The sequence below is a fragment of the Penaeus chinensis genome, chromosome 10 (genome assembly GCF_019202785.1).
Source record: "Penaeus chinensis breed Huanghai No. 1 chromosome 10, ASM1920278v2, whole genome shotgun sequence".
Classification (NCBI taxonomy): domain Eukaryota; kingdom Metazoa; phylum Arthropoda; class Malacostraca; order Decapoda; family Penaeidae; genus Penaeus; species Penaeus chinensis.
The window spans coordinates 6346518-6356517 of record NC_061828.1 but is presented as its reverse complement, the minus strand read 5'-3'; the positions used below and the strand labels follow the sequence as shown (position 1 = coordinate 6356517).

The following is a 10000-nucleotide window of genomic DNA, read 5'->3' as shown; positions in this document are numbered from 1 at the left end:
TCACCAATTTTGACTGGATGGTATCCACCTGCAAATAAAGAGATGAAGTCAAGTCATTGTGTTCATTACTCTCAAAGCTAGATTTCTACATAAAAAGAGCATACAGGTTATTTTTCCATGACAAATGACAAACAAATTATCCTTAAAATAATTCAACAGTATATAAATGCTTCTATTAATCTGGAAGCTCTTAGGTCAGGGTCTAGAAAAAGAGCAAGAACACGCATCCACCAGCCCTTAGGCTTATCATCTAACAAGTTAAATCATTCTGAAACTGTTGCTACCAACCATCACAACCGAAGGCAACTAGCATACCTTTGCCATATTCATTTGTGCTTTTACGTTTTTTTGTTCCTGAAAAAGATTTCAGGCGCCGAAGTATACCCGGGCGGCGGATACCATCGGGTGTTGTAGCAGGTGAGTTACTGGCAGACACTGCCTGCGCATCTAATACCTCCAACAAATCCTTTTCCCAATCTTCCTCAGATTTTGTTTTCTCTAATCCAAGCTGTGGGGGTACCGATTTTGCTCGACTATTGATTTCACAGACTTCCATTGTATTCTCAGTTTTTGTAACCACTAAGGATGGTGATGACTTGTACAAAGTTGAAATTTCTTTACTTCCATTTCCCTCTGACTCCTCTATACATATCTGTTTCTGACGTCTCAGTTTTGGTGTCCCATTATTATGATGTTGCTTTTTTTCAGAGGTAATACTGTACTTAGCCTCCTGCATGTCTGGAGAGGATATATTGCTATCAAGGCTTCCTTGTCTTTTGGGGACATTTGGCCTGACTTTCAAAACCATACTTGATTTCTGAACTTGTTTCCCTGCCGTATCTGAATTCTCTCCCTTTTTATTACTGGCCAAAGGAGACCGTTCCCTTAGTGCATCAGCCTTGTGCCGCCACAGGATGTCAAACCTTCCCTGGTAAACTTCATCAACAGAGTTACTTTGCTTCTTGAGGCCAACATTACCGTGACTTGAATCAGGTGTTGAACTCCTGCTCTGCTCGCTGGAATTCTGTTTCTCTGGTCTTCTGTAGCTATTATGATGGAAGGCCTGATTGTCTGGGGAGGTGCCTCTACTCCTGCTTTGATCTGAAGAGGTTTGCTTTCTCATCAGCTTTCTGGCTGTATTCTGCCTCTTTTCTTGTTTCTGGGCATCTGCAAGGCCCTTCTTTGGCAAATCATCCTCCTGCACAAAGGAGCAACTTTGTGAAAAGCGTTGTAGCACAGCTCTACGCTGAGCGATTGGGGATGGAGTTTGGCTCTGTCTTGCTATCTTGGCATTGGGAAGATTTCCACTTCCAGCAAACTCAACATCCTCCCTCTTATTTTTTGATGAAATTTTAATAGATAATTTCCCAAAGTAGGCTTTGCTGCTTTCACTGCTAAAGCTTTGAGACTTGCCTTTCAAGAACTCGGATCTAATTTTGCTTGATCTACTACTGACCTTATCATTATCACTGCTAGCAGGACTTTTGGGCAACTTCTCATTAGTCTGTATCACATTTAATTCACCACTTCTATTCCCAACAAGCTGTGCCTTATTATTTTTCACTTCCTGGCTGACTGCTTTTGATGGTGGTGTAACATTTCTATGGGAAGGATCCAATAATTTACTAGAGAAAGGACCACCACTTTTATCATCATCATAGTCCCTCTCTGTAGGAGCACTGGTAGTGTTACCAATAATAGGTGGTCTTCTTTTGCCCCTGGCAGTGGTCCGACGTGAAGGCCTTGTATCCACTGTGGGCTGATCCATTCTATGGCCAGAGTAACTAGAACTCATGTCCAATTTTTGTTGTCAGTCATAATCCACTTCAAAACTAACATAATTTTTTTCATTAGAACAAAAACACAAGAAAAAGTCTAAGATTACTGTGTATCACTGTGCCATATATAACACTCCTAAAGATGCTAACTATAGCCAGTGCTGAGGCGATGTGTGGTGGGCTGGGTGTGACAAGTGAACTACTAATCCAGGCCATGCCAGGTCTTCCCTCCACCAGCTGTACCAACTGAAGCGTACCTCTCACTTAAGTCTCATGCTCTGGCTTTGCACTTGAAATCTTACTTGTTCACTTAAACCAGTTATTCATGAAGTCCTTCTAATAGTAATCTGTCAGTGAAAATAGATTCTGTCAAAATGTTTCTCCCTTATCAGCCATGTTACATCTATAACTTTACACCATTAACTCATTCCTTCTTTCTCCAAGCCTAGGCTTCTTTCCCCTCTCCCCTCTCTAATAATGGGCTCCCTCTTTCATCTCACCTACCTTAAATATTTTTCCCACTTCAGCCCTTATCTTACCATTCCTTCTTAATCCTCTCTTTATCTTACCTTTTATTCTCTTCTTTCACTTAATACAAGATTTCTTTCAATCTCTACCTAAATCTCCATTTGAATCATTCCCTCATCCCCCTCTCTGCACTCTATCAATCCTTGGTTACAATTTGCCAATTCCTAGCCATGCTAAGGTAGCACTTAAGAGTCACAAAAACAACAAACAATGGAAGCGCCAAAACAGGACCTGGCAGCAACACCCCACCGTCACAAAGCGTGAGAGAGAGCAGACGTGGGAAAATGAGGGCCAGAGGAAGCCAAAGGAAGGCACGGATATAGGTGCAGGTGAATTGTGCTCCTGCGTGCTCTATCACCCATAGCTATGTGCCTCAGAGTTAGTTCACATCCTTCATTTCTATGGCCTCTTTGAACATGCCCTCACAATGATAAGTTATGAATATGTTTGTTCTTCTCTATTAACTATCAGAATGTCTCTTAACTAGAAAAGTAGTTAGTGAGAAACAATCTGATTGAAAATGTCAGTGACTTTATGATATTCATTATTTCTTTTTAACCCAATGCCGACGGGCATAACCTGTACGTACGTGCTATTCCCACTGTGAGTACTTGTTTGATTGATTTTACACATAGATGGCTACACTTGTACTAAGTCACCAATGAGCCACTTACGAGTACTGTCTGTCTTGCCCGTATACCCTTTTCTTTGATTTACGAAAATATTTTACATTATCTTATTTTGCTGCTACCAATGTTTATTACATTATAGTAATTATAATGTTTGTAATAAAAATAACACCATCGATATTCATAGCACTAGTAAATAATACATTTTTCCCGACAATTCAAATCATTTGAGGTCACAAGGTCTGCTAATTGACTCCTTTGTGGCTAAACACTAGCAGAGCCATCTATGTGCAGAAACATTTCACAAAAATATAGAAAATGAGCACAGCATTTTCCACATTTTTTATTAATTTTCCCCGGCGGCAGTGGGTTAATCAATGTACACCAACACTGAGGTTGTGGTGGTGAGGGGAAGGAGGAGGAGGAAGGGAGGAGGAGGAGGAGAAGGGAGGAGGAAAGGGAGGAGGAAGGGAGGAGGAAGGGAGAGAGTGAGAGAGGGAGAGAGGGAGAGAGGACAGAGAGAGAGGGAGAGAGGACAGAGAGAGAGAGGGAGAGAGGACAGAGAGAGAGAGAGAGAGAGGACAGAGAGAGAGAGAGAGAGAGAGGACAGAGAGAGAAAGATAGAGAGAGAGGACAGAGAGAGAAAGAGAGAGAGAGAGGACAGAGAGAGAGAGAGAGAGAGAGGACAGAGAGAGAGAGAGAGATAGAGGACAGAGAGAGAGAGAGAGAGAGAGAGAGGACAGAGAGAGAGAGAGAGAGGACAGAGAGAGAGAGAGAGAGAGAGAGAGAGGACAGAGAGAGAGAGAGAGAGGACAGAGAGAGAGAGAGAGAGAGGACAGCGAGAGAGAGAGAGGACAGAGAGAGAGAGAGAGAGAGAGAGAGAGAGGACAGAGAGAGAGAGAGAGAGAGAGAGAGGACAGAGAGAGAGAGAGAGAGAGAGGACAGAGAGAGAGAGAGAGAGAGAGGACAGAGAGAGAGAGAGAGAGAGAGAGGACAGAGAGAGAGAGAGAGAGAGAGAGGACAGAGAGAGAGAGAGAGAGAGAGAGAGAGAGAGAGAGAGAGAGAGAGAGAGAGAGAGAGAGAGAGAGAGAGAGAGAGAGAGAGAGAGGACAGAGAGAGAGAGAGAGAGAGAGAGGACAGAGAGAGAGAGAGAGAGAGAGAGAGAGAGAGAGAGAGAGAGAGAGAGAGAGAGAGAGAGAGAGAGAGAGAGAGAGAGAGAGAGAGAGAGAGAGAGAGAGAGAGAGAGAGAGAGAGAGAGAGAGAGAGAGAGAGAGAGAGAGAGAGAGAGAGAGAGAGAGGACAGAGAGAGAGAGAGAGAGAGGACAGAGAGAGAGAGAGAGAGAGAGAGAGAGAGAGAGAGAGAGAGAGAGAGAGAGAGAGAGAGAGAGAGAGAGAGAGAGAGAGAGAGAGAGAGAGAGAGAGAGAGAGAGAGAGAGGAAGAGAGGGAGCGAGAGGAGAGAGAGAGAAGAGAGAGGAGAGAGGACGAGAGATAGAGAGAGAGAGGACAGAGGGGAGGACAGAGAGATAGAGAGAGGAGGACAGGGAGAGGAGAGAGAGAGAGAGAGAGGAGAGGAGAGGAGTGGGGAGAGGAGAGAGGGGAGAAGAGAGAGAGAGAGAGGGACAAGAGAGAAGAGAGAGAAGGAGAGAGAGAGAGAGAGGACGAGAGGGGAGATGAGGGGAAAAGGGGGGAGAGAGAGAGGGGAGAAGGGGGAAAGGGGAAAAGGAGACGAGAGAGAGAGAGAGAGAGAGAAGAGGAGAGGGAAGAGAGAGGGGGGGAGAGAGAGGAGGGGAGAGAGAGACAGAGAGAGAGAGTGGGAGGGGAGGAAGGGGGGGGGGAGTGGGAGGGGGAGGAAGGGAGGAAGGGGGGGAGTGGGAGGGGGGGAAAGGGGAGGGAGAGTGGGAGAGGGGAGGAAGGGAGGGAGGGTGGGAGAGGGGGAAAGGGAGGGGGGGGTGGGAGAGGGAGGAAGGGAGAGGGAGAGGAGGGGGGGGGAGGGGGCGGGGAGGGAAAGGGGGAGGAAGGGAGGAAGGGGAAGGGAGATGGGAAAGGGAAGGAGGAGAGTTAATTAGATAAGTAGTGAGGGAAGGGAGAGGGAGAGAGTAAAGATAAAAGATAGAGAGGAAGAGGGGGAGGGAGGGAGGGGGGGAGAAAGGGGGGGGGGGGGGGGGGGGGAGGGAGGGGGGGGAGGGAGGGAGGGGGGAGGGGAGAGAGAGAGAAAGAGAGAGAGGAGAGAAAGAGGAGGAGGGGAGAAGAGAGAGGAGAGAGAGAGAGAGAAAGAGAGAGAGAGAGAGAGAGAGAGAAAATGAGAGAGAGAGAGAGAGGGGTGAGAGAGAAAATGAGAGAGAGAGAGAGAGAGAGAGAAATGGAGGGGAGAGAGAGAGAAGGAGAGTTGAGGGAGGGAGAGAGAGGAGCGAAGAGAAGAGAGAGAGAGGAGAATAGGAGAGATAGGAGAGAGAGGAAAGAGGAGAGAGAGAGAGAGAGAAAGAGAGAGATAAAAAAGAGAGAGAGGAAAGATTAAAAAGAGAAAAGAGAGAAAGTTTAAAAGAGAGAGGAGAGAAGAATTTTTTTAAAAGGAGAGAGAGAAAAGATTAAAAACAGAGGAGAAGAGAGAAAGTTTTAAAAAGAGGAGGAGAGAGGAAAGAAAAGAGGAGAGAGAAAAATTTTTTTTAAAAAGAAGGAGAGAGAAAGATAAAAAGATGAGAGAGGAAAGTTTTAAAAGAGAGAGAGAGAAGAAAAAAGAGGAGAGAAAGATTTTAATTTTTTTAAAAAGAGGAGAGAGAGAGAGAGACAAGGAGAGAGAGATTGAGAGAGAGAGAGATGAGAGAGTGAGACGAGAGAAGAGAGAGAGAGAGAGAAGAAAGAGAACAGAAAGAGATAAAAGAGAAAGAGAGAGAAAGAGAAGAGAGAGAGAGAGAGAGAAGAGGAGAGATTGATGAGAGAGGAGAGAGAGAGGAGATTAGGAGAGAGAGAGGAGAGAGAGAGAAGGGAAAGTGAGGAGAGAGAGGAAAATGAGAAAAGAGAGAAAAAGAGTAAGTGGGAAGAGAAAAAGAGAGAGAAAAAAAAAAAAAAAAAAGGAGAGAGAAAGAAAAAGAGAGAGAGAGAGAGAGGAAAAAGAGTGAAGAGAGAGAAAAAAAAGAGAGAGAGAGAGAAAAAAAAGAGAGAGAGAAAAAAAAAGAAAAGAGAGAGAGAGAGGGGGGGGGAAAAGAGGGAGAGAGAGAAAAAAAAAAGAGGAGAGAGAGAAAAAGGAGAGAGAGAAAAAAAAAAATGAGAGAGGGAGAGAGAAGTTTGAGAAAAGAGAGAAAAGAGAGAGAAGAGAGGAGAGAGAGACGAGAGAGGAGAGGGAGAAAAAATGAGAGAGAGAAAAAAAAAGAGAGAGGAGAGAAAAAGAGAGAGAGAAAAAAAGAGAGAGAGAGAGAGAGAAAGAGAAAGATGAGAGAGATGAGAGAGGGGAGACGATGGAGAGAGAGGAGAGAGAGGATGAGAGGAGAGAGAGAGAAAGGAGAGAGAAAGATAAAAGAGAGGAAAGAGAGAGAAAGATTAGATAGATGAGAGAGAGAGAGGGGAGAGGGAGAGGGAGGAGAGGGGAGGGACTGAGGGGAGGGAGAGGAGAGGGAGAGAGAGAGGAGAGGGAAGAGGAGAGAGAGAGTGATTCGAGAGAGGTGGAGATGAGGGGAGATGAGAAGGAGGAGAGAGAGAGAGAGGAGAGATGAGAGAAGGAGAGACTGAGAGCGACGATGAGCGAGCTTGCAATGCATGGAAATATGTAGGTCATAATAAACCCTAGTTTTCAACAATATCCCTCCGCATAATCGTGATGAACGCTGGCGCGGGCCCAAACCTATTTGTGTGCTGAGGCTACTCGAGGCGGGCTATTTCGGGAACCACACGCTCGAGAGAAGCATACTTATGACAGAATCTTGGGCATCACCTTCCCACCTCCGCAACTGCTGCCTTTGACTCGATCGTCCCTATCAGTCAACGCCACCTAGGCCGGGAGTGCCAAGAAGCACACTTTCCAATGATTTCTTTCATAGAGAGAGAAAAAAAAGGTGAAGAGGGGCACTCCTCGGTTGGTATGCGGCGTATGGCACGTCTAGGTTAAGGTCATGCCCCATACCTGCCACCCCCTTCCCCGCTCTTCCTCCGATCTTGCCCTCCACCGGATATACAGGTCAAGGTCATCTCGGAAACATGCTCAGCCACGTTGCTGCCTAGGCTGTCGTGCAGGTCACCGCCAGCACCCGATATACACCAATTCAATGTCATTAAAGCCGATGATCACCCAATCAAGTTCATCACCGAAGCAGATGTTCACCTGATCCTATTCATCTTTCCCAAGGCCCTGCCCGACCCCGATGCCCGAGAGTTGGGAATCTCCCACAAGACCGAGGGCTCCGCCGCGGTCAGCCAAGCGTGACACTGGTCGAGTCCGAGCCCGAGGACAGGCGACCGAGAGCCCCCCACCCTACCCCACCTCCCCTCAGCCCTCCCGCCCGGCCGAGCCCACGGAATCCCTCCACTCGAGCCTCACTCACCCTTGCAGTAGTCGAAGGGGTCTTCCTGCTCCTCATCGTCCGAGCCCAAGAGCTCCTCGCGCTCCTCTTCCTCGAACTCGCGCTCCCGAATGTCCGTTCTGAAAAACACCAAATAGAATTAGTTAAATCGTACTCCTTCGGGGGAAAAACAACATCAAAAGACACACACACAACCGATATTCAAATCATCATATTCTAATGCGTGTAATAGACTAAGAATTCCATAAAACCGACACTAAATTTTCAATCTATATAATTCAGAAACATGTAACTGCTACTTCACCTATTGGAAATGGGCCTAAACAACAGCCACACTCATCATACTGCCTGCAGAGCGACCAAAATATTCAATTTACATAGATTTCGAAACATAAAACAGGCAGGGAATACGACATCCTCCCTTACACCCTCTTCTTTCCCCCCCCTTTCCCCCTCCCTTCCTTTCTTCCCCCCCCCCGGGGTTTTCTCCTTTTTTCCCCCTCCTCTTTGGGGGGTTTTTTCCTCCGGGGTCTTTCCCCCCCCCCTTTCCCCCTCTTTCTTTGCTTTTCCCCCCTCGGGCCTCCTCCGTTTCCCCTCTTTTTTTTTTCGGGTTTTCCCCCCCTTTTTTTTTTCTTTTTTTTCCGGTTTTTTCCTTTGGGGGTTTTCCCCCCCCCCCCCCCCCCCCCCCCCCCCCCCCCCTTTTCCCCCCCCCCCCCCCCCCCCCCCCCTGGGGCCCCCTTTTTTTCCCTTCGTTTTTCTCCCTCTCGTTTTTTTGGGGGGGGGTTTTTGCCCCCCTTTTTTTTTCCCCGCCCCCCCCCGGGGGGTTTTTTTGGGGGGGGGCGGGGTTTTTTTTTGGGGTTTTTTCCCCTTTCCCCCCCTTTTTTTTTGTTTTTTGTTTTTTTCCCCCCCTTCCTAACCCAAATGTTTTTTTAAAAAACAAAACCCCCAATAAAATATAATTTTTGGGGATTCCCCCCCAAATTAATAACACCCCTTTTCCCTTTACCCCCCAAAATCAAAAACCCCCCCCCCCTTTTTTTTTCCCCCCCCCCTTTTTTTTTTTTTTTTTTTTTCTTTTGTTTTTTTTTCCTTTGTAAAGGGGTTGGTGTTGGGGGGTGTGGGGGGTGGGGGGGTGGGGCGGGGGATTTTTTTGGTGGGGGGGTTTTTCCCTCTCCCTCCTTCCCTCCTCCCTCCCTTACCCCCCTTTCCCTTTCCCCTCCCTCCCTCCCCTCCGTTTCCCTCTCTCCCCTCCCCTGTTTCCCTCTCCCTCCCTCCCTCCCCCTCCCTCCCGCTTCCTTCTCCCTCCCTCCCTCCCGCTTCCCTTCTCCCACCCTCCCCTCCCGCTTCCCTTCTCCCTCCCTCCCCTCCCGCTTTCCCTCTCCTCCCTCCCCTCCCGCTTTCCCTCTCCCTCCCTCCCCTCCCGCTTTCCCTCTCCCTCCCTCCCCTCCCGCTTTCCCTCTCCCTCCCTCCCCTCCCGCTTTCCCTCTCCCTCCCTCCCCTCCCGCTTTCCCTCTCCCTCCCTTGCCTCCCTCTCGCCATCCATCGACCATTCGCGCCGCTCTCTTGCTGAGGGCGGAGATGAAAGGGCGACGCCCCTCTGGAATCCATTAATATTTGAATTGGTCGCGTGAATGGCGGCGATCTCGGGCGTCATATGGGGACTCCGAACACGCCGGCCGGGAGGAACGGGAGGGCCGGGGGGCACACGCTCGAAGGGGAGGGGAGGGAGGGACAGGGGGAAGGAAGGGAAAACGAAGGGGAGGGGAGGGAGGGACAGGGGGAAGGAAGGGAAAACGAAGGGAGGGACAGGAGGAAAGGGGTGGAAGGGTAGGGGGTTGAAGGAGGAAGAAAGGGAGAGAAAGAGAGAGATAGATATATAGAGAGACTGGGAGGGAGAGAGAGAGAGAGAGAAAAAAAAAATCGCTTTGACTCAAGGCAAAAAGAGTATGGCATCGTGTAGGGAAAGCGGGTGGGGGGTGGGGGGGGGGGGAGCGCAAAGACCCACGCACAAAGAAACAGCAAAACTTGGCACACTTGTCCCAGGTAGCCAGCCGCACACCGCCAACTCCCATTACACGACGGACACACTTTTTTTTTCAGCGCTCATCCACCTTGAACGCACAGTGGAGTTAACACGAAGGATAACGTAGCCAAACGCACAGTCACCGCCCGTCACGCGGAATATCCTAACACTTTTTAAGGATATTCCGCGTGACGGGTATGCTAAAATAACAGCAATACATCTATATCTGATACAGCCATCGGTATTCTGAGACAAAGTATGTTAATTTCATTTGCTCTGATTACAATAAAGACGACAGCAATAAAACTATATACGACTCTCATATCTGCTTAAAGACAAACAATTTGTCAATTCATTTTCATCTTACGGAATATAAATGGCAAAGTCCGTTTATATAAAAGTTCACCAAGCCTGCTGTGACGGGTATAAACCGTTGTAGTGTTCTAGATTTTAATCAAATGACTCACTGATCTGGTCAAATTACGTCACTGAATAACGAAAGACAATCTAATACACGCTGTAAAATGTGT

General features: G+C 47.8%; 1 protein-coding gene across 1 annotated transcript in view; it reads right to left on the bottom strand.

Moving 5' to 3' along the window:
* LOC125029826 overlaps positions 1-10000 on the bottom strand; it is a 56716-nt gene that overhangs the window by 14464 nt on the left and 32252 nt on the right. The window contains exons 2-3 of the mRNA XM_047620000.1: positions 7469-7566; positions 1-28 (exon numbers count right to left, since the gene is read on the bottom strand). The exon at positions 1-28 is cut by the window's left edge and continues 81 nt beyond it. Coding sequence (XP_047475956.1) covers positions 1-28; positions 7469-7566 — 126 coding nt within the window. The remainder of the gene's footprint in view (positions 29-7468; positions 7567-10000) is intronic.